The sequence below is a fragment of the Vombatus ursinus genome, unplaced genomic scaffold, assembly GCF_900497805.2.
Source record: "Vombatus ursinus unplaced genomic scaffold, bare-nosed wombat genome assembly UNPS02009770.1, whole genome shotgun sequence".
Classification (NCBI taxonomy): domain Eukaryota; kingdom Metazoa; phylum Chordata; class Mammalia; order Diprotodontia; family Vombatidae; genus Vombatus; species Vombatus ursinus.
This window is the reverse complement of record NW_020949548.1, coordinates 13,557,827-13,581,756: the sequence shown is the minus strand read 5'-3', so window position 1 is coordinate 13,581,756 and position 23,930 is coordinate 13,557,827. Positions and strand designations below refer to the sequence as shown.

The 23,930-nt window shown below is 42.6% G+C and overlaps 1 protein-coding gene and 1 non-coding gene across 3 annotated transcripts in view; both read left to right on the top strand.

Annotated features, from left to right (window-relative positions):
* The window catches only part of SWAP70 (switching B cell complex subunit SWAP70), an 81,198-nt gene extending 61,473 nt beyond the window's left edge, over window positions 1–19,725 (top strand). Inside the window, exons 8-13 of one of the 2 annotated variants that reach the window (XM_027852543.1) lie at window positions 4,184–4,291; window positions 6,888–7,054; window positions 12,456–12,654; window positions 15,456–15,552; window positions 16,073–16,216; window positions 18,264–19,725. In XM_027852543.1, the coding sequence (XP_027708344.1) occupies window positions 4,184–4,291; window positions 6,888–7,054; window positions 12,456–12,654; window positions 15,456–15,552; window positions 16,073–16,179 (678 nt within the window). In that variant the 3' untranslated portion in view covers window positions 16,180–16,216; window positions 18,264–19,725. Of the gene's footprint in view, window positions 1–4,183; window positions 4,292–6,887; window positions 7,055–12,455; window positions 12,655–15,455; window positions 15,553–16,072 lie in introns of both variants that reach the window. The other variant, XM_027852542.1, reaches the window with a different exon arrangement.
* Window positions 9,903–10,005, top strand: LOC114036254. The gene has a single exon (XR_003568315.1). It is a non-coding gene; the product is annotated as a U6 spliceosomal RNA (small nuclear RNA).
* Window positions 19,726–23,930: the final 4,205 nt, after the last annotated feature.

Here is a 23,930-nt window from a genome sequence, read left to right as displayed (position 1 = left end):
GAAGCATAGTTTGTGTTTGCCATAGCTGTAATTTTCTACTTTTCTATGAAAATGAAAGAAGGAAATCAGGGAATTTTATTTTCTGAATTACTTGATTGAGAGAGGGCAGAAATGTTTGTTATATTATCTTGTATTCCGCTCAACCTTCTTCAAGGCTTCTGGGTGTTGTGATATCACTTTCTATATTTAAACATCTTTTGGCAAATTTTTTAAAGTTTAGATGGTTAGTGATATTTAAGTGGTAACACCAGAGAACTTCAAAAATAGGCCTTACTCTTGGTTTTTTGTTCATATGCTTGTGGTTGGTTAATATAAGTCATTATTTCATTATTTGTAGACATGAGGAAAAAAAAACAACCACCTGTTTCTGTGGTTTAAAAACCTGTATGCTTACCTTATCACTCATGTTGCTTTGCACTTACGGGTAAAGTTTTAAGGAAGAGTTGTCCTTGGTACTTTCCTGTAAGTTTGTGGAACTTAGAAAGATAGCTTAAGGTAACTTTGTTTCTCTGAATCTGCGTTAACAGAACTAGGATCACTAAACAAACTTTGGGCTCATAGAATTGTCACCTTTTGGAGCTGGAGAGGGCCTTAGGCTAGTCCATTTTTGGTTTATCAGAATGAGCTTCTTAGGGGGCAGCTAGGTGGCGCAGTGAATAGAACACCAGCCCTGAAGTGAGGAGGACCTGAGTTCAAATCCAACCTTAGACCAAACACTTGACACTTACTTGCTGTGTGACCCTGAGCAAGTCACTCAACCGCAATTGTCTAAAAAACAAAAAAAACAAAAAAAAACCAGAATGAGCTTCTTGGTTCATTTGTTTGTTCATTGGGTGCCTTCAGTGGTTAATGGTGTACCAGTTAAAATTTCTTGTGGTTGGCAAGAAGGAAATAAAAATAAGTACACACACTGGGCCGCTAGGGGGCGCTATAGTGCACAGAGTACCAGGCCTGGAGTCAGGAAAACTCATTCATCTTCTAGAGTTCAAATCTGGCTTCATACGCTTACTAGCTATGTGACCCTGGGCAAGTTACTTAACCCTATTTGCCTCAGTTTTCTCATCTGTAAAATAAGTGGAGAAAGAAATGGCATACCGCTCCAGGATCTCTGCCAAGAAAATCCCAAATGGGGTCATGAAAAGTAGGACATGACTGAAATGATTCAACAACAAACACACACAAAGCAAGTGAGAGAGCTTAGTTAATGGTAATTATACGTCATATTAATATAGTGCTTTGAAGTTTGAAAATTGAAGAATTATTATCTCCATTTTCTAGGTAAGGAAATTCAGATGCAGAGAGGATAAGTGACTTTGCTAGAGTCAATGTCAAAGCTAGGAATCAGAGGCAGGTCTCCTAATTCAGTGTCTAGTATTCTCTGTGCTATACTATTCTTCCTTCATTAAATATATACGGTATTTAAGCATGTTTATTGATATCTTTTGTTTTATATCACTCTCTACTTTCCAACATCCGTCCCTCACCTAGTCATCCCTTCTAAACAAGAATAAAAAATACAGTTAAACCACACATCAAGTCAAATACTATGTTGAAATGTACCACACACATCGTCTCTGCAAAGAAGGAAGTAGGCACATTCTCGTATCTCTTTTTTGGGGGCCACGTTTGGTGATTATAATTCCACAGCATTCACTTTTTATGGTTCTTTCCATTTGCATTATTGACTTGGAGATTGTCATCCTTAAATCTCCTGGAGGTATCCCGGAGCCTTGTTCCATTGTAAGTGTTGAACTCTTCACTGTCCTCTTGGTAGAGAACTGTCGGCCCTGCCATCGCTCCCCAAATCCCTTGGGCCTTGCAATTTACATAGCAACTTTACCTGCCGGAGGACTTTCTGGCGTTTCCATCTGCCATGAACTGAACACAAGCAAGAACCTTCCTTCATGTGCTGTCTTTCCCAGTTAGAATGTGAGTTCCTTGAGAGCAAGATCTGTCTCCATTTTCTTTTTATGTCCACAGTGCTTTGTATGTAATAAATTCTTAAATGCTTTTCCATTCCATTCCAAATCACAATTTGTTTAGCCATTTCCCAATCATTGGGAATCTACTTTATTTTCCATATGTTTGCTACTACAAAAGGTGCTGCCATAAATATTTTGGTGTATATGGAGCCTTTAGACCATACACCTCAAGGTGATTTTTCTATAGAAATAATGTTTCTCATTTTAAAAATTTATTTATTTATTTTTGTGAGGCAGTGGGGTAAAGTGACTTGCCCAGGGTTACACAGCTAGGAAGCGTCAAGTGTCTGAGGCCAGATTTGAACTCAGGTCTTTCTGAGTCCAGGGCCGGTGCTCTATCCACGGTGCTCTATGCCATCTAGCTGCCCCCGAAATAATGTTTTTTAAAATAAATGTGTTATCTATAAAGGAAAACATCTTCATAAGAATAGGCACATTTTAAAAATGAATTTTGCCAGGAAACCATTGTCAGAATTTTGCATCTTTTCAATTTGATGATAACTAGCTTAGGAAAGGGAAGTATATCCTGTATCACATCTCAGTGAGCCTGCTGCTTCACTCTTTTGGCTGGTTTGGCTAGACTGAAGTTCATCTGAAAAGATCTGGGTTTTTCAGTGGATTATACGTTTAATATAAATCACTAAAAAGGCAAATGTAGACTTGGACTTTATTGAGAGAAGCATAACGCACAGAACTAGGAAGGTGATAAGTCTCAGTGTACTGTGCTCTGCTCAGAGTATAGTTGGAGTGCTTGTGTTGTTAGGAAGACATCTGCCACAAGACGATCGGTTAAAAGAAATGGAGATATTTAGTACACTTGGGGCAAGATAGATGTCTTCTCTCACGCAGAAGGGAGATTAAGCCTGTTTTGCTTTTTATTAGTTCTGCTCTCTAGAGCCAGTGAATAGAAGCTAAGAAGAGGCAGATTTAGATGTGATATAGCTTTCTGGAAGGAAAAACTATGTAAGCATTCGAACTGTTCAAAAGTGGAGTGAGCTGCCTCATGAGGGAGGAGGGTCTCCCTTAGGCAGAGTCAGAGGAATGGCTTGTTGGGAATATTGGCCCGGGGAGTCCTGTGCAGGCGTGGGCTGGACCACATGATCTTTGCACTTCTCTGCTGAGTTAACCATCAGATTGGTGGGGAGACACTTGAAAATGGTAGCTATGGCCACGTCAAGAGTCATCAAGCAGTTTTTAAGAAGTTCTGCTTATGCTTACGTACTCTCCTGTCCCCTTTCTCATCTCTAGCCCTGGGAATAATCAATGAGTGCTACCATTGCATCTAGGACAGTGGATTGTCCTACGGCTCTACTCACCATTCCTGTGACTCCCTGGGGAAAAAACCTCCCTTCATTGACCACCATTCCCTTATGTGTATTCTCTCCCTCATTAGAATGTAAGCTTCTTGAGGACAGGGACTACTTCTGTTTTGTCTTTGTATTCTCAGCACCTAGCGCAGAGCCTGGCACATAATAGTCCATAATTAATAAATATTCATTCCTTCATTCATTCATTCATACATGAATGCCTGACCATACTTGTGAAGTTATATTCTATCTCCTCTGCAGAGGTAGTCATTAATCTGCAAATAGCCACTTTCTTAAGTTGAATAATAATTTTGTGCCAGGTGAGTATTTAAAAGTATTGGTTTGGTTTACTTTCATATCTATTATCCTCTTAGAGATAGAAGGTTTAGGAGTTAAAAATCCTGTGGTTTGTTAACTTTTTAAAAGATTAATTTGCAAGGCAATGTTACCTCATACCTGGCAGTTTTCAGTCTTAGCATAAGAACTTATGTATGAAGTAATTTCCTCTTCAAGGAAACTGCTTTTCCCTTTCTTCCAACACAGTAACAGGATAGAGTTTTTCTTAGAAAAATGTTATGCTTTTATTGATGATTAATATTCAACCTCATTTACTAGGATTATAAAGGGCATGATGTTATGATTAGCAGGTCTGTCTATTAGAATAGAAAGAAAGAATGCACCCAGTTCTTAAGTAGAAGTTCAAAAAGGATGATTTTCTCTATTTTTCAGACTTGGAACATTGAAGCCCTGTGATTTATGAGGTCGCTTAGATGTTCTGCAGTGTATTTAAGTAGTCCATTAGAAACAGTGTGGATGGTATTGCGGTTCTCCAAATTTGTGTGTAATTGGTCAACTTAGTTTTTTGTTCTGTGTTATTTTTGCTCAACTACACAGAAACTGGAAGAAGCGGCATCTCGTGCTGCCGAAGAGGAGAAGAAGCGTCTTCAGACTCAAGTGGAGCTGCAGGACAGGTTTAGCCTGGAGCTGGCAAGAGAGAAACTAGTGAGAATCACATCTGGATAAAGATGGAGCATTTTTTGGTCTTCCGCCCACCAGGGTGGTACTAGGGAAGGGGGACCAGCCCTGTGTCCTGACAAGTGGACATACCTTTTCAGATTTCAGTGAGGGGCTTGACTAGATCATTTTCAAAATCCGTTTTAACTCTAAAATTCAATGACTGTTACCCCTTATTTTCCTTCTTCTCCCTACTTCCCCCTCCCCACATTTTCTTTTTCAAATGAAAAGGGTGTGGGTCAGTGGAATCATATGCACATCTGGGTCATTGTCTTCCATCGGCCTGGCCAGCTTCATTCTTGTTGGAATGTCTTATCCTCTTACTAAGGAACATTGACCCAACCAGAATTAATCAGAAATATAGGCCTCCTAACATATCTCCTTCCCTAAGGCAGTTTCTCATTGTTTGGAATGAAAGAAGCTGTGATTGGAGGTGTATATAAGACAAAAGAAGGCGAGGGGTGGGGGGCTCTCACAGATGGCTGAGGGGCTGTTAAATTTCTTTCAAAAGATTTTGTTTATTTAGCATTTTATTTTTCCCCCAGTTACATGTAGAAACAATTTTTAACATTCATTTTTATAACTTTGAATTCCAAAATTCCCTCCCCACCCCACCTCATTGAGAAGGCAAGCAATTTGATACAGTTCAATTTTGTAATAGTCATGTTGTGAAAGAACACATGGGCAAAAAAAACCCAAAAACCTCAAGAAAAGTAAAGAAATTAAAAAAAAAAAGTATGCTTCAGTCTGTATTCAGACTCCATCAATTCTTTGTCTAGGGATGGATAGCACTTTTCATCGTAACTCCTTCAGATTTGTCTTGAATCATTGTATTGCTGAGAATAGCTAGGTCGTTCACAGCTTATCATCTTACAATATTGCTGATACTTCGTACAAAGTACATTTCACTTTGCATCAGCTCATGTAAGTCTTTCCAGGTTTGTCTGACAGCATCCTGCTCATCATTTCTTATAGTACAATAATATTCCATCATAATCACATACCACAATTTGTTCAGCCATTCCTCAGTTGATGGCATCCCCTCAATTTCCAATTCTTTGCCTCCATAAAAGAGGGGCTATAGATATTTTTGTACATATAGGTCCTTTTCCTTTTTTTATCTCTTTTGGGATATAGACCTAGTAGTGGTATTTCTAGATCAAAGGGTATGCATGGTTTTATAGACCTTTGGGCAGAGTTCCAAATTGCTCTACAGAATGGTTGGATCAGTTCACAACTTCACCAACAGTGCATTAATGTCTCATTTTTCCCACTCCCCTCCATCACCTGTCATTTTCCTTTTCTGTTCTACTAGCCAATCTAATAGATATGAGGTAGTAGCTCAGAATTGTTTCAATTTGCATTTGAGAGGCTGTTATCTTTAGGGTTTCCTTTTCCTTCAAGTTTCAGGCTTCTGGTTAAACATCTTTGATTTTAGTTGAAGAGAGGCCATCCAGATGATCTGGTCCCACTTCACTGCTAGAGTCTGCCTATTAGCGTTGGAGGTGTACTAGGCTGGGGAGTGATAGCCTAATGCCTGTAGTCCATGGGAGCCAGAAGGGATAGAAGAGAAAGAGAGAGAGAGAGAGAGAGAGAGACAGACCGGGTGAAATGGAAAGGGGGCAGGGACTGAGAAAGGAGGGCTAAGTAGGCCCTTTATCCTCCCTCCCTCCCTCCTAAAACACTCAGTAGTCAGTCAGTTGGCTGAGCTTTACTCTTTAACCCTTTGCTTGCCTTGGAAAGGACCAAGGTCATTCCACTTAACCCTTTACTGGCAACCAGTAGTTGCTTGCAATGCATAAAAAGTGTTTAAGGGAAGGAGATTTTATAGGGAAATTATTTTTGATTATAGGAAGGAACTTTTTTAGAGGGATGGGCAAATTAGAATACTTATATTTGATTCTGAATTCTCAATAATTTTTAGATTAGAGTGGGATATCCCTTTTTTGAAAGGCTGCCCAATGGTGGTTTTATCATGAGGGGAGGATGGGCAGAGTGGCATTCTAGGGGATGGGTCTTGTCAGCGAGGCCCCATCTTCTGGGGTGGAACTTTTTTTTTTTTTTTTTTCAAATTTTTAACATGTGTTTTTAGAACTTTGGGTTACAAATTTTCTCCCTTCCTCCCTCCCCACCCACCCTCACTGAAAAGGCAAGCATCTCGATACAGGATATAGATGTGAAGTCATGCAAAACACTTCCATAGTAGTCCTGTTGTGAAAAACTAAGTATATTTCCCTTCATCCTATCCTACCCCCCATTTATTCTATTCTCTCTTTTGACCCTGTCCCTCCTCAGAAGTGTTTGCTTCTGATTATCACCTCCCCCAATCTGCCCTCCTCTCTATCATCCCTCTGCTCTCTTGTCCTCTTCCCCCCCTTATTTGCCTGTAGAGTGAGATAGATTTCCATGCCCCATTGAGTGTGTATGTTATTTCCTCCTTCAGCCAAATCCTATGAGAATAAGACTCGCTCATTCCCTCTCACCTTCCCCCATTTCCCTTCCACTGTGAAAGCCTTTTCTTGTCTGTTCACGTGAGATGATTTATGGGGTGGACCTTTCAGATCTTCTCATTTAACCCCATTAGATCCGGCAGCAGATGGAAGAGCAGGTTGCCCAGAAGTCGTCTGAACTGGAGCAGTATCTGCAGAGGGTCCGAGAGCTTGAGGACATGTACTTAAGGCTGCAGGAAGCTCTGGAAGATGAGAAGCAGGCTCGGCAAGATGAAGAGACGGTTAGGAGGCTTCAGGCCAGGTGCTGGCTCATTCCACTTCATGCTCTCATAAGTTTTCTCATTAGCCCAACCAAAAAAGGGAGCACAGATTCACAACTCGTTTAAATGAGAAGTCAGTTTTAATGCAGGAGAAGCACTAACAGGTTATCCATTATTTCTTTGGAATCTCCTTCCAGTCTCTGTCTAGTCTCATGAATACATACACACGTGCATTTTTAGTCTCTGAAGCAACTCTTAGACACTATAAATTACTGAGAAGTTGCTTCTTTGCATCAGTGAAGAGAGTTTCAGCTGAGGGAGTTTCCTGCACTAACAAAATTACAAGCTCAGACCAGGCAACTCCCTACAACCAATCTCTGCTTTTAGCCACTCTGGTCTTCTCTGATTCCTCCCTGGGTCTCAGAGATGATGCTGGCTTCTTAAAACATCTGCTGGTGGCCTCTAGGCTTCTGACGCTCCTATAGGCTTGGCTCCTGTATAGACTGTGGGATGTGTCTGTTACCTGAGACCAAACCTACCTGAATACAGGGGGGCTCATCACCAGAAAGTGGGGCATATGAAGCCCCTTTCAGAGGGTGGGGCAGGGCTTTGATCTGGGATCGTGGAGGGAGCCAGGAACCTTCTGAAGTATTCCAGCAGCCCTCCGCTGGAGCTTGACTGTGCCTCGGATGTATGTTGCCTCTCTTTAGATTTATTTACCAGTTCATATTATATACTTCAAGTTCTCATATCCTAAGTTCATAGCTGCCCGAAGATGTCTGACATTGGCACTGATGCCATGGATGAAATGCGTATGCCTTGGGGAACTTTATTGCCTGGGAGGCCAGGCTGGCTTCAGCTGAACTCTGGGCCAAAGGCTGCCTCTAAACAGTGGCCTTGAGGAGAATTGTGGCCATTTCTGTTGTTCTCAGGGCAGACAGCTTGGGAAGGAAGAAGTGATGTTGTTTTTTGGGCTGAAGTCTGCACTGGAGACTTGAGATCTGTCCTGATTACATGTAGAGTATGGTATCCAGTTCTGGGGCCAAGTTTTAGCAAGATTGAATAGGGACTGAAAGCTTTTTTAAGGACAGGTTGAAGGAAGTAGAAATGTTAAAAATGCTCTCAGAACCTTTACTTGAACATTCCATCCCCTTAAGCCATTCACCTTATCTTTCCCTTCTCTTTCTCGAAGTCAAACTCCTAGAAAAATCTGTGCTAAGTAGTAAAAAAAAAAAAAAAATCATCCCTTTTTTTGGGGGGGGGGGGCAATTGGGGTTAAGTGACTTGCCCAGGGTCACACAGCTAGTAAGTGTCAAGTGTTTGGTCTGAGGCGGATTTGAACTCAGGTTCTCCTGACTTCAGGCCTGGTGCTTTATCCACTGCACCACCTAGCTGCCCCAGAAATCATTACTTTCAAGGTAGAAGGTGATTCCTCTTCAGCTTCAGGAGGAGGGCAGGGCGGGGAGGGACCTAAAGTGAGGCCCAAACCAGATTAAAGTGTGATTGGGAAATGCCTGGCAAAATAAAACAACACAACACGACACAGACAAGAATTTAGCTCATGTACAAGAGAAGATTCCTTGGTAGTTAAGGTTGCTTGAGAAAGGTGACTGAGGGAATCCCCTTTATGGAATTTTAAAATTATTCTCTAGATCATCTAGTCTGACCCTTTCATATGGAAGAAACTGAGTTCCCAGAGGGGAATATTGAGTTAATGGAGGAGCCAGGACTAGAATTTGAGGGTCCTGAGGTCCAGACCTGCCTTCCTTCTGCCATGCTGTCATGAGTGGTCTTCTGGAAGGAGGGGCCTGCATTAGGTAACCTGTGAAGTTCTTTAAGCTGATTATTTTCTATTGTAATAAGTTAATCGTAACTTACAAGGCCAAGCTTATAGTTTATTTCAAAAAATTTTTTTGTTTAAACTACATTATATTTATGGATTGTAGGTTACACTTGCAAAAAGAAAAGATGTAAACAAAGTTGGAAGGAAAGTTAAACGTAAACAAAGTCTTTCCAGCTTTACTGCATCTTGCAGAAGGAGCTGGCCGCTTCTGTAGAAGGCAGAGTGTTCCCTTATTAGAAGGCAGATGTGTTTACAATGGATAGCTTACAAATTAGATGGGGCAGGTTTTGGTTAGCCAGTACCATAATATTCTCATAGATGGCTTCTCTTTGAAAAATGCTGTCTTTAAAACCCCTCCAAAAAACTTTAAATAATGCCTCAAAACAAATTCTGGAGCCTCAGAACCCGCAAAAGGATGGGGTCAAACAATTTTCCAGCCCAGGACAAGTTAGAAGGTCAGCAGGAAAGGTCTGTTGCACCAGGGTGAGATTGGAGCTCAGTGCAGTGCAGACCACACCCCAGCAAACCAGCAAGAGGCCTTGGGGGTGATTCAGTCAGTGACGGCAGTGGTGGTTTCCAGACCTCTCTGCCAGCAGAGGGGATTAGACAACTAGTCAGAAGGAGATTACAGGGGTCCCTTTGCTGGCATAATAGGACTTTGTTGCATTGCTCATATTTAGATCTGGGTCGCAGTGATGGGTCTCAGTTCCAGGGTGAGGAGGAGCACTAGCATACCAGAGCTTGTGGCTACAGGGGAGCTGGGACCCTGGTCACAGATCCAGGGTGAAAAAGGGTGCTTGTGGTCACTCACAGACCAGAGCCCAGGCCAGGAGAATGGTAAACACACCTCTCCCTAGGTCATACCACCTCGGAAGAACCGAAAACTTACAGGTCCCCAGAATCATCTCTGAAGCAGCTGCACAAAAAACCTGGAGCTTGGGACAGTGTCCCTTTCATTCCGGAAACAGAGCCCAACTTGAGCAGAGTTAAAAGTCAAGAAACAGGCAGGAAAAAGGAGCTAACAGCAGAAAAATGTGTTCATCTTTGCTTGCTTCATCAGTACTTGTACTAAAATTGGAATGATGCAGAAGAGATTAATATGGTCCCTGTTTGAAGATGACACAAATTCATGAACCATTCCACATTTTTTATCATAGGTATCACATTTGTTGTCATTTCAGTGGGTGAGGGAGAGAGAGAGAGAGAGAGAGACTTTGGAACGGAAAATCAAAATAAAATTAGAAAATAAAATATAAAAAAAATTTTCATTAAAAAAATGCAGTCATCTATATGTAATAAGCTTAAAAATATTAGCTGGTCCAATGTGATCTCTGCAGGAAATAAGAGTTCAATTCCATACGATCCAAAAAATATTTCCTCTTGGCCTTGTGTTCAGGCTTCATCAGTACTTAAGTGCACTTGTGGTCTCTTTGGTTTGGGGACCTCCTACATTAAACCGATTGGCACCTTCTTATCTTGGCATTTCTTGTCCATGCCCTCCCAACAGAAGGTCCATTCAACATATTGGGGGCCTTTCTTTAGATTTTTTAAGATTATGTGAGTATCAGTACACCCCAAGGGCTATTAACCTGTTAGCTTTTGCTTTCTGTGATTGGCCCATATTTCCTGGACTTACATTTCTTGGATGATAAGATTTGCACTTCTTGCACCCACTCCCGTCATTGGTAACATGCTGCGGCCCACATCTGACAACCACATCTCCCTTTTGTCCTTTGGTGATCTGCAGTTTTGATTCTTCAAATAATTGTCATGTCACATAATTAGAAGCCATATAGCAACACCCTAAGAATATTGGTCTTAAAAAAGTTGGGTTTTTGTTTCAGGGAGAAGCTTGGGGTCTTTGGAAATGCTTCACTGTTCCCACGTTCAGTGCAATTCACTCTCCTCCTTCTCTTCAATTTTGGGCATGGTTTATTGTCCAATTGCAGTGCCCATGTAAGGTGCACAGACCAGTGACACAGCTGAATAAGCTTTCCCTCCACCCGTGCATATCAGTGTGCATATCAGAGGATCGGTGATAAGCATTTGTTATCTGCTTGGTTTCAGCTCATGAAACAAAGGCATACTGCTGAATGCAATAAATGCTATTTGTTGATGGTGATGATGATAAAAATCAAGGAAATAAGCTTTTTTCCCTTGTGGCTGGGCTTATTTTTATCCTAATTGCCCATGTTGAGTGGTTAAATTGCCATTTGCAAGGTTGCCAAATAAGATAATTCCAGGATGGGTAAATGTTGGCTTAACTGTAATTCATGTGAAAAAAAGACCTCAGAGTTTTATTGGATTGCAAGCTTAGCGTGTGCCAGTTAATGTGATCTCGAGATACAATGCCCAGAGTGAGGGAGAGGAAGGCAGGGCTCGTATCCTGTAGTCTGGACCGAGCATTCCTGGAGTGTCTTTCTGGGCACCACATTTCTTTCTTTCTTTCTTTCTTTCTTTTTTTTTTTTTTTGGCTAGGCAATGGGGTTAAGTGACTTGCCCAGGGTCACATAGCTAGTAAATGTTATGTGTCTGAGGCTGGATTTTGAACTCAGGGCCTCCTGACTCCAAGACTGGAGCTCTATCCGCTGTGCCACCTAGCTGTCCCAGAGGACATTGGAGAGCTGGAGGGTGTCCAGAAGAGACTGAGAGCCATGTGATATAAGGAGCAGCTGAAGAGCTGCGGCCACTAGGAAGGGACTCTGAGGAGGAGGGGGAATCTTCCTGAAAGCCTTCAGAGGAATGTAGGACTCCACATGTGCGTTCTGCCTAGTGACCCTGTGAGGGAGGTGCCGGTACAAGAAGGGGTGGCTGTACACCGCTTGGCCCAAAGAGAGAGCTCGGGCCAGGCTGGAAGTGATTGGCAGGTGTGTTTTTGGCTTAACACAAGGATAGACTTTCCAACAGCAAAAGTTGTTCAGAAGTAGGATGATTGCCTGGCAAGTCAAGTCAAATTAACATGTATTTATTAAGCACCTACTGTGTGCCAGATACCATTCTGGGTGCTGGCAAGACAGCTTCCTGCTGATGGAATTAGTCCCTCGGAGGCTGCTCACTCCCTGCTGGGGATGGATGTGATAGAGCAGATGCCTGTGTGGGCTGGGAAGCTAGATTACAGGAACGCTGATGATCCTGCCCAACTCAGAGATCCTGTAATTTCCTGTCAATTTCCTTTCTGTTTATTTTAGGGAAGTTACAGATTTTGTATCTGACCTATCAAGCGGTGATTCCTGACTCTCCGTATCAGGTTCTCTTTTCTGTGTGTGCATGTAGTTTCCTGTCCCTCATAGTAATGGACTACTTACCCTTCAATGCCTGGAGACCTTTGCTGCCCCGACAGCTCACCACATTCCCTGTAGTGCATGCTCATTTGGTTTTTCATCCCACAGTGACTGGGAGCTTTGCCTGAGTGCCTGGAAGACTCCCATTCCTTCCCCCCCTTTTGTCACCACCCTCCTTCCACAAATTCTGGGCTGTGTTTTTTGAGGTTGTCATCACATCTGGCAGGTCTTTCACAAGTAGTGAGTTGGTGCCTGGAAGTAGATGTGGTAAGATGGGTGACTTTTTCTCTGTTTAATCCCCACTTCTCCCCTCTGCAGGCTGCTGGAGGAAGAGTCTTCCAAGAGAGCTGAGCTAGAAAGATGGCACTTGGAGCAGCAGCAGGCCATCCAGACCACCGAGGCCGAGAAGCAGGAGCTGGAAAACCAGCGGCTGCTCAAGGAGCGCGCCCTCCAGGAAGCGATGGAGCAGCTGGCGCAGCTGGAGCTGGAGAGGAAGCAGGCACTCGAGCAGTATGAGGTGAGTTCCCACCTGCTGTGGGCTGAAGATTACAGTGCAAGGCATGGTTTGTAAGGAAGAGCCTGAAAACTGCAGAGGGGGGTGGGGTGGAGATTAAAAAAGCAGAAAAATAGGGTGCATCTGGATAAGATTTTTATACTAGATTGAGGTTTAATCCTTCAGACTGCTGAACAGAGGCTCTTCTGCTTTCTGCAAACACTTTTTTTTAATATTTTTATTCTGAATTTAATGAACATCAAACAAAGAGAACATTTCCATATGCAAAGTAGCAAAGAAAACCTTTCTCTGTACAGCTCGCTTTTTATGTCATGTCTTTACTGCTGTCCTGTTTGTCTGTGTTTCCTTCTGAACTTTTATCTGCTCCCTTGTGTTCACTGTCCTTTTAAATAAGCTTTTATTAAAGGCTTTAATTCTTTATATCACTGTAACATCCTTCTCCCTGAGAGTCATCCCATCTAATACATAGTATTTTTATTTTTATTTCTTTATAGTATTTTATCTTTTCCCCAATTACATGTAAAGACAATTTTAAACATTTAAAAAATTTTTTTGAGTTTCACATTTTCTCCTTCTCTGCCTTCTTCCCTTCAGTCCTCCATAAAATGGTATACACTTTGATATAGGTTAAATATGTGCAATTATGCAAAACATTTCCATATTTGTCATGTTGTGAAAGAAGAAACAAACCAAAAGAAAAGAAAAATACACACACACACAAAAAGTGAAAAATAGTATGCTTCAATCTGCATTCAGACTCCATCAATTCTTTCTCTGGATAGCGTTTTCCATCATGAGTCCTTTGGAATTGTCTTGAATCACTGTATTGCTGAGACTTGCAAAGTCATTCATAGTTGGTCATCATACAATGTTGTTGTTACTGTGTTTGGTGTTCTCCTGGTTCTGCTCATTTCACTTTGCGTTTGTTCATGTAAGTCTTTCTGAGTTTTTGATATCAGCCTGCTCGTCATTTCTTAAAGCACCATAATATTCCATTACAATCATATGCCACAACTCATTCAGCCATTCCCTAGTTAATAGACATTATCTCAATTTACAGTTCTTTGCTACCACAAAAAGAACTGCTATAAATATTTTTGTACAATAGGTCCTTTTCCCTTTTTTTTTTGAAATCTCTTTGGGATATACACCTAGTAGTAGTATTGCTGAATCAAAGGGTATGCATATTTTTAAAGGCAAAAGAAAAGAAAGAAGAAGGAGAAAATCGCAGAACTGATAAATACATTGAAAAAGTCTGAAAATATGTTCAATGGACAATCCTTGTGGACCTCCCATCTCTGTGAGGGGGTTGGAATGAGAGTGTCTTTTGACCTGTGCTTCTCCTTTATAATTGTGCAACATTCTTTGTGTGTGTGTGTGTGTGTGTGTGTGTGTGTGTGTGTGTGTGTGGTTCTTCTGTGCATTTTCAAGATGCTTCAGTGACCTTCTTTTATTTATTTTTGGCAAGACTATTGATAGCACTTGCCTCCCCCCTGAGTTATTCCTCCACCCCCCCAGATATAAAGGGAAAAACACAATACTTGCTAACTAATAAACATAGCTGAGCAAAACAAATTCACACATTGTCCATGTCCAAAAATGGATGTCTTATTCGGTCCATTTGGTCCTTCACCCTTCTGCCAGGAGGTGGGAAACATTTCCATCATTGGGCCTCTGGAATTGTGGTTGATCTTTGCATTGATCAGAGTTCTTAAGGCTTTTCAATAATTTTTTCTTAATAATGTTTTTGTGATGGTATAAATTGTTCCTCTTTCTCTGTCCACTTCCCACTGCAATCTTCACAGGTTTCTCTGAAACCATCCCTTTCGTCATTTCTTATGATACAGTAATAATTACATTCTTATATTATAATTTGCTCAGCTGTCCCCTAATTGATGAACACCCCTAGTTTCCAGTTCTTTGCTATAACAAAAAGAGCTGCTGTAAGTACTTTTTGTGTATGTGGGCTTTTTTCTTCTTTCTTTTATCTTTTTGGGGGTATCGGATAATAATAATAATAATGATAGTGATAGGAGTCCCTTTTTCTTAAAAGCCTTCATTAAAAGCCCGGCCATTCCCTTAACATTTCTATCTTCCCAGATCCCTCTTCCCTTTCATATTTAAATTCCTAGAAATCAGTCAACAAGCATGTAGTAAGTGCTTGCTAGGTGCCAGGCATCATGCTAGGGATACAAGTACCAAGCCTGAAAACAATCCCCACTCACAAAGAGTTTACATTCTAATGGGAAGGATGGGAAGTACATATAGAAAAAATAAATGTAAAGGGAATACATACAGGGCTAAATCTTGAAGACTTGTTCGAACATGCCAGCTGCTGCTCCTTCTCCAACCGCTTCTGCTGTTTTTCTTGCTGCTAATTCAGAGCTATTAAGATTTTTCAGCAGACACCTGTTGATTCATTGAGCTTGAAGTCCCATGAACTGATTTTTAGTTGCTTTTAGTTGTTTCAACAAAGGAGTGTTTTGAGTCTGGAAAGGGCAAGGATTAGTGGCCTTCTTGGGAAACTGGAGGTAATCGATTCAGACTGAAGCTGGGGAGTCTGCTGGACAGGGTGACCTCTGAGTCCTAGGCTGGAGGATTCTCTCTAAGTAGTTGGAGAAGAGTCGAATTTGAGGAAGGCTTCTTTGCACCTCAAGTCACATTGGTTTGATGCCAGGAAAATCACTCAAGTTCCCAAATTCTGGACTGCTTTTTCTGATGGCTTTTTTGTTAGTGTAAGGAGTATGCACAGGTAAACTTGGAAAACTCACCTGTCTAATCCAAGTCCCAACGCTTTATTTCAGGGAGTCAAAAAGAAGCTGGAGATGGCGGCCAGCAAGACCAGGAGCTGGAAGGACAAGGTGGCGCAGCACGAGGGGCTCATTCGATTGATAGAACCAGGTAAGGGCTCTGTGAAGTCGCCACCAAGTTCACCTGGGCTTTTAGTTCCCTGTTTGTGTGTGTGTGACTCTGGGGCAGAGATCCTTACCTGTTCTGTGTCATGGAGTCCATACGCTTCGCAGAATAGGGTCTTCACATGCACGAGATAAATGCAGTGGTTACAAAGGAAATGTTATACAAAAGATGCTTCTAAAGATAGGAAAAAATCAAGGTCAAGGACCTCAGATTAGCTCCCCTTCTCGAGTGTGCTTTTGTCCAGAAAGAGTAGAAACCAAAGCTATTTGTGGTAATTTTGTTTTAACTTTTCCTGAGAGCCAGCCTCTTAATTGGGGGAAATGCTCTGCTGATCAGAAGTATAACCTTCCATAGTCTAGAATTGTAAATATAGGTAGGGGACAGACAAAACAAGTTTTCGTTTTGTTTTCAGGCACTATTATAATGGAATGTGGTGCCTGTAACATGTTTGTGTATCATATACATGTGATATAAAAGCTAGCATGTAGGCATGTTTGTTTTTCAGGTTCAAAAAATCCTCACTTAATTACGAACTGGGGACCAGCAGCCTTCACTCAAGCAGAACTTGAAGAACGAGAGAAGAGTTGGAAAGGGAAAAAGAGCACAGAGTGACTCCAAGGGCAGACGCCGTGTGCCCCTGGAGCCAGAGGTCAGGTGGAGCTGGGGAGCTTTGTGCCAAAGACCATACGGTGTGTGCCCTGCCGCGCGCGGTTGCCTCCTGAGTGCTGCCGGCTGGGCCAGCACGCAGAGGGAGACGCTTTTTTCTGCACCTCTCTGCACAAGAGCCATCTCTGAAGCAGCATCACAAATGTCCACCCTGTTTATTTGTTGGTCCTTGCTCCCTACCGCTTAGAAGATAGCTCTCATTTTTCTACCCAAGTGGAGGGGAGCCATGTTTTGGATAATCTACAGCAGTGTACAGTCTCCAGATACACCTTTGTCTTTGTAATGAATCCTCCGTGCTCTTGGCAACGTAGGAACCTCCCCGGCCAGGAAGCTGACCAAGTACTTAGTGATTCATACTGATGACTGGTCAGTCGATGCTCTCGTGGGGTGATCGGGGATCGTGACTTCCTGGTTGCCCCTCCAGAATATCATTGGCCATGTGGGATTTTCCTGAGTTCTCCAGGACTCCTTCCTTTCCTTCCCCAAGAAACAGATACACCTTCACATGTGTATGCTCCCTCTTGAGTCTAATATTCACCTTCCCTAAATTCCCAGCCAACTGTAGGCTGGCCTGTGTTAGTGGATATTCTCTACTGCCACCACAATTGCTTTGTGTTCCCTAAGAACCCAGTGGCTAGGCTGCAGAGAAGATGACCTTGGGAGCAAGCTAATTTGGAATTAAAAATGGGCACTGGGTGATCCAGATTCTCTGCACGTGGGTAATAGAGAACGGTCTGTATCAGCCTGGTAGCTCACTTGGTTACAAATGGTGGCCTGTCATTGCTCTGCTGACTTCCTAGGACCTAGTGTGTGTTGGGTGGTGCTGAAGAGGACATTAGATAAAGAACAGGATATGAGAGGCAGTGTGGTGTAGTGAGTAGAACACAGACCTTGAAGCCAGGAAGGTTCACATGCTGATAGACTGGCCATGTGCCTCTGTTTGCTCTCTCAGGCTATCATTTGCCAAGAAGGTGCTGACTCGCATTGGTAGAGGAACTGTCCTCACATGGGAATTCCCTATGCCACTGAAATTGCAGGTCTAGTTCCTGTGCCTAAGAACTCTTGCCCTCACAGGTTGTCCTGTGCATCTTAGGAAGTCTCTCTGTACCTGTTTTGGGTTCAGATAGCAAGAAAACAGTATGGGAACACAGCCTTTTGAACATAATTTAAAAGCATAAGTAATCCCATTGCGGGGGTAATATATGATTCTTAGAGTGGGGCAGCCATCTGGGGATAATTCACGGGAACCAGCTTCTGAAGCTCATTGTGGCATAAGGAGAGAATTCAGCATTCACTTCTACTAACATTCTTCTTCCCCACCTAACATTAAATGGAGAAAGTGTCCTGGTCAGATGTCTAACACCCTCACCCCTCGACACCAGAGAGGTGTTTCAGATGAAATGTGATTTCAGTGGCTTGGGTGCTCCCACTTCCACACCTGCCTCAGTGCAGATGTTTCCACGAAAACAGCCGAATCAGTGTTTCTTGTGAGCGCTCCAAAAAGCCCATCACCTTTTGGCCAGTCTTAAGGGACTGAGCCTCTCCACACTCAGCTAGGCTGGTCCCAGGCTTGAAACCTTTTCAGCATCATAGGACATGCCAGAGCTCATGTTTCACTGGCAGAGCCTTCAAGAACCCAGGCTTGTTTTCACACCATCCCGAGGCATTAGAGGAATGTGTTAGGGGAAGTAATAATATTAAACTATTCTGAAATGTCATGCATGCAGATTTATATTATTTTAGTCAAATGTAGATACAATCAAAAGGGATATAATCCTATAAGTTACTGCCTCTTATCTGAGTAAAAGACATTAACCAGTGGAATGCCCTTACGAATTTTTAATCATGTCGCCTTTGGCAATTAATTGAAGCATAGTATTCAACATTCACTTCTTCCTGCCCTTGTAAACTTTATTTTCTTATTTTTAAAAGTTACTTCTCATTAGGGGTCTTAAAAATTTACAGATACAGTTTGGGTTTCCGTTTCTTCTATCCAGATATTTATCAGTATTATTATTTTGTTTCTTCAGTAATGTATTTTACAAGTATGGAATGAGGCCTTCTAGTCTTTTGGAGTCATCCTAAACTCTGCCAATAAAATGTGGAGATGTGGGAGAAGATTGGATAATTTTCTCTTAACTTGAGTAAGGATCCCACATATGTCTCCAGTATGCCAAGTCACTAATAAGGAACCTAGACTTTCCAAAGAAGTATAAATCGCGGGATGAAAAAATGCTTCTCTTCAAGGAAGACACGTTGTTTTCTGCTCTTAAAGGAAGGAACAGTGAAGGCCCTCACTTCTGCTGAAATGCTGCCTCTTTTCTGAAGCAAGCAGACCATGGCACCAAAGGGTCAGCCCTATTGTTGTTGGCTCTCGAGAATCTGCCTTTTGCCAGCCCGCTTCTGCCTTGCTTGGCTTTCACAGGCAGTATTCTTCATTTCAACCTTGACCAAGTGGTTAAATAATTTTCAGTTAAATATCAATGCCAGAGATCTTCCGTGGACATCTGTCATATACATACTCTAGTTACTGTAGAGGAAAAAGTAACATCATGTTAAAAACCATTTAATTCCAGTGGATTTTTATGGATTATGGACAACATGGAAATGAGTTAATTCAATTCATAATTGGAATAATCATAAAATTCAGAGTTGGGTGACTCCTCCATGGTTATCTGCTTCAACCTCTACCTAGAAAGGGTAACCCCTGCTATCTCCCCAACAAGGGGTCTCCCAGACTTGGCTGAAATGCCTCTAGGGAGGGTGTCACCTGTCTTCTGAGGCCACCCAGCCCAGTCTGGGACAGCTCTGCTGGTTGGGAAGTTTTTCTTGATATCAAGCTTTAATTTGCTTCTTTGCAACTTGCATCCTCTGGTCGAATCCACCTTCCCATTGACAACCTTTGAGCTGCTTGAAGACCGCTGCCCTGGCTCCTCCCTCTTCCCTAAGACTTCTCTTTACATTCAGAATCTCCAGGTCTGAGATACAGCCAAGCCTCATCTGCATGGACGCAGTGCCATTCTCCATCCTCATCAGTATTCTTCCTGATGTTTGAAGTAAACTGCTCTTTGTGGCAGAGTGCCCACAGAGCGCACGATGAAATTGCCAGCAGTATCTGGATTCTGCTTGGCATGGGCCATTGGCTCCTAAATGACTATCAGTGTGATTGTTTAATGGAGAGAGAGGTCAGGAAACGCGGGTAATGAAAAGGTTAACGTGCTTCTGTGTTCTGTTAGGTTTGAAGATGCAGTGGAGCAGTGTATTGTAACTTACAAGCAATCTCATCGTCTGAGCACTGTAAGATTGGCCACTTGCTTAACTTTTTGCTAATATTCCTAACATATTTGTGAAGTGTTTTGTATCATTTTTTTAGGAAAACAAACCAAATAAGAAGAGGAAAATTGCATGAATGACATGAATTTAGAACTGTCCACCTTAATAAAACAGTGAGGGAAAGTATGGTGTGTTTCTTAATAAAGAAATATATGCATATGCTCAGTTTTGTGGAAATTACTTCCCCCTCTGCCCCACCCCCTCAAAAAACCCCAACAAAACAGCACACTGTGGTTAACTCGGTAATTGAGTAGAACCAATGGTTGGCAGGAAGAGAGGTTTTCTAACATTTGGTTTCTGAGCCATTAATTAATATGGAGAAGATAATAGCTGATGGGCTTGTCAGAGTCGCTATATCAGGTCACATGAGAAAACTTAGAAAGATGTTTCTCCTCGTGTGTCTTACGTCTTTATATGCTGGGCTTTCTTTGCTGTGCCATTTTGGTTTTTGAGCTGCAGATTGAACAGTGTGGAGTTGGTTTTTTCCTTTTGGAAGAGCCAGAGCAGACCCAGAGTCCAGCTGGTTTCACTTCCCTTCGGCTTCTCATAAAGATGTCTGGGTCTGCTCATGACTGCTTGGACCCTTGGCAGGGAGGGAAGTGGGAGCTGGGGATTTACATCTGAAACTAGGTGATTAAATTTGGTGCATCAAGAGCGTATATACACTGTTACGTTATTTTGGTCTTTTATCTACCCCCCACAAAATAGGCACTGTGACCCCAACTCTTGTAGGGTTGGGGGAATCCATTGATTTTTTTGATACTCAGTTGTGTCCAACTCTTTGTGACCCATTTGGGGTTTTTCTTGGCAAAGATACTGGAGTGGTTTGCCATTTCCTTCTTTTATTTTACAGTTTACAATTGAGGAAACTGAGGCAAATAGGGGTTAAGTGACTTGCCCAGGGTCACAGAGCTAGTGTCTGAGGTCACATTTGAACTCGGGTCTTCCCGACTCTAGTCTGGGTGTTCTCCCTGCTGCGCTCCTAATACTTAAGAGGTTGGGAGCTGCTGCTCTACAGCTGGGAGTGTCCATTCCTCCCCTGCTTTTTCTCCATCATCCCTCTCTCCCCCTTCTTCATGTGACACTTTGCAGGATCTGTGCAGAGCTCATGTATTCAACTTTTCTTTCTATGTGTTTTGAATTTGCTTTCTTTAATTTTTTTTTTCACTTCTACCTCTTTTTGAATTGACTTCATTTCCAAACGGATCCCATTTCCTCCCCTACCACAGGGCAATCCCTTGTTAGAAAGGATGAAAAAAAGACAAAAAAGCTGTTTATCAAAACTACCCAACACATCAAGTCTTAGTGTATTCAACATTAAATTGACTTTCGGTGATGAGATTTTACTCCTTTCTTCTTGCCCCCTCCCTTACTTCCCAAAACACATAACGTGTATGCATGTGCACACACATACAGCAATGAAGGCCCTGTCTTCTTGTTTCAAACTATATTTCCTCCAGCCACGGAGGTGAGAGTCCAGTTTCCTTTTGGTCCTGTTTATTTTCTCATGTCCCATTTTATCTCCCCTATGAAATAAAAAAAAAATTTTTCCCTCAGTCCTGTTCCCAAATCAATCAAGCTATATCTCAGCACTGTGCTAAGTGCTAGGAATACACAGATAAAAGTGAAATGACTCCTGCCCTCAGAAAGCTTACATTCTAATAGAAGAGACAACATGGATATGTATAAGTATATACATAATGTAGTTTTATGGAAGGATAGTACAAGCAGCTGGGGAATCAGTAAAGCTTTCATCTGTCTCATTCAAGCTTAGTAATGAAGGAAATGAGGATTTCTAAGAGGTAGAGGCCAGGAGACAGTACCTGGGGGCCAGCTAAGTATAAAGGCAAGTGCATTCATGGTTGAAGGATATGATGTGAGGACCAGTGTGTAGGCCAGGATGGCTGGGCCTCAGTGTGAGGTGGGAAGTGAGGTGTATAGGGCCAGAAAGGTAGGAAGGGGCCTGGTTGTGAATGAGTTGTGGACGTTGAATCTATCTACCTTTGTTACTTTTGCTGAAACTGCCCAAGCTTAGGGCTTCTGGGTCGGCAGAAGTGTGTATGGACTCGCTCTTCATTGGCTCGGCCCTATGAGCTGCAACAGACACACAGGCCAGTTATCTTGAGTGGAACAAAATGCATTTTACTTGAGGCTTGAGACTTTATAAGAGTATGAACCACATTCAAGTAAGCAGTTAAAGCCTGCTTTGGCTTTCCCAGGGAATAAGTCAGAAGTAGAGATCCCACCATTTTGAATGTCTGTCCAGCTGCCCAGGTCCAATCTATTCTTGGGGCCTGGTTAGTCAAGAAGTTGGTGTCAGTAGACTCCAACCAGGTCCAAGTAAGTGTTTTTCTCACTTCTTAAAACTGAGGAAACAGTGGATATATTTGGCGGCCTTGGCCCAGGCAGAAGGTCCCTGAGCCTTGTTCTTTGTGTTTCTAAGTCATAAATCCATCCTCGTGTTCGGGTCCTACAGATTCTGCTTCTCATTTCAGCAAAAATTCAAATATTTTTAAATACCTTTTTGATACAAGGAACTCTACAATAGCTTGGAGACATTCCCCCAAGGTCCCTGTCTTCAGTTATATTATTTTCAGGGGATAAATAGATCAAAAACCATTTGTTAAATGCTTCCTAAATGCTGGAGGTACAAAGAAAAAGCCAAACCAGCCCCCCTACCTTCAAGGAACTTACATTGGAATGGGGAAAGATAACATATACCTAAGTCAATACACATAAGATAAATACAGAATAGATGGAAAACCGTCAGTGTCCATGAGAGAGGTTAGTGGTTTAAAGGGAACTTGGAATCTGGGGAAGAAAACAAGAGAAAACACACCATGCCCAGAGCTATCAGAACCTTAGAGGGGGAGGCACTCCTAGGTGAAGGGAGAGGGGAGCACCAGGAAGAGATGGTGCTTGAGCCATCTTAAAGGAAGCCAGAGTTGTAGCAAGTGGGGATGAAAACATTCCAGGCACAGGGGTCAGCCAGTGCAATGACAGCGGGGACTGGGATAAAGCACCAATACAGGTAAGGATTGAGGGTGGAGGGGAAAGGAGGGATCGGGCAGCTCTCGGAACATCTGAGGGAGAGTCCTAATGTCTGGGGAAATTATTTTCCTTTTTTTCCCCTTCTCAAAGGCTGTGTTGGTTGGTTCATTGTTAAGCTGGGAATCTAAGGGTCAGTCTGATCTGGGGTCAATCTGTGGGATGCAGACAGCTCCTCAGTGCCTTGTACTATAGGTAATGGTCAGAGAACACAAAAATTGAGGGTTGAAGAGACCTTGGCAGCCCTTCGGTCAAACATATAAGAGAGGAATCCTCACTGTAACAGCCCTAAAATGGTTGTCCAGACTGCATGAAGGACCTCAAATGAGGTAACTCGCCATCTCTCAAGTCAGCTTTAATCATCAAGAAGTTTTTCCTGAGAGGAAGCTTAAATTTGCCCTTTTCCAACTTCCACTCATTGCTTCTGACTCTAAGAAAAGGGACAAGCCAATGAGGAAAGGGCCCGTGCCCACTTCTGCCCACAGAGGCCCCAGCCTTGGACAAAGTGGGGCCAAAGAAAACAAGTATAATCCCCCTTCCACATAATAATTCTGCAAATACCCAAGGGCAGCTATCATATCCTGTTGACTCTTCTCCAGGCTAAAACTTGCCAGTTTCTTCAACAAATTCTCTGGCATGAACCATCCTGGCCTTTCACCCTCCTGCTTACCAGCATCCGGATGCTCTCCAACTTCGCATCCCTAATCTCTGGTACTCATAATGTAAGACGAGGCTCCAGACATCTGACAAGGGCAGAGAACGGAGGGACTGTTGCCTCTTCATTGCTGGAGGCCATGCTGCTTTTGATGCAGCCCAAGATAGCATAAGCTTTTTTTGGCTGCCGCCATCATCACACTGCTGACTCACACTCAGTTTGCAGTTCACTAACATCCTCATCTTTTTCAGATAAACATCTACCCAACACTGCCTCCCCCATCCTGTATTTGTGAAGTTGATTTTGTGGACCCAAGTATGACTCCACATTTATTTCCTTTGGCTTTTCATCTTGTTAGATTCATCTCAATAACTCCAGCCTGTCAAGGTCTTCCTGGATCCTGACAGTTACCCAGTCAGCATTAGCTGTCCCTTCCAGTTTTATGTCATCCGTGTATTTGATGAGCATTTCATCTAGACCTTTGTCCCAAGTCTCTGATAGGGATAGAGAATAGACTTGTGGCTTTGTTGGTGTAGGGAACTCCCAAGTGAGGAGACTCCCTCTACAGATGCAGGTTGGCACCTCCTATGCATCTCAGTCTCAACATTGCCTGGATCACTGAGGTTAAGTGATTTGTCCAGTACGTGCCAGGAGGAACTTG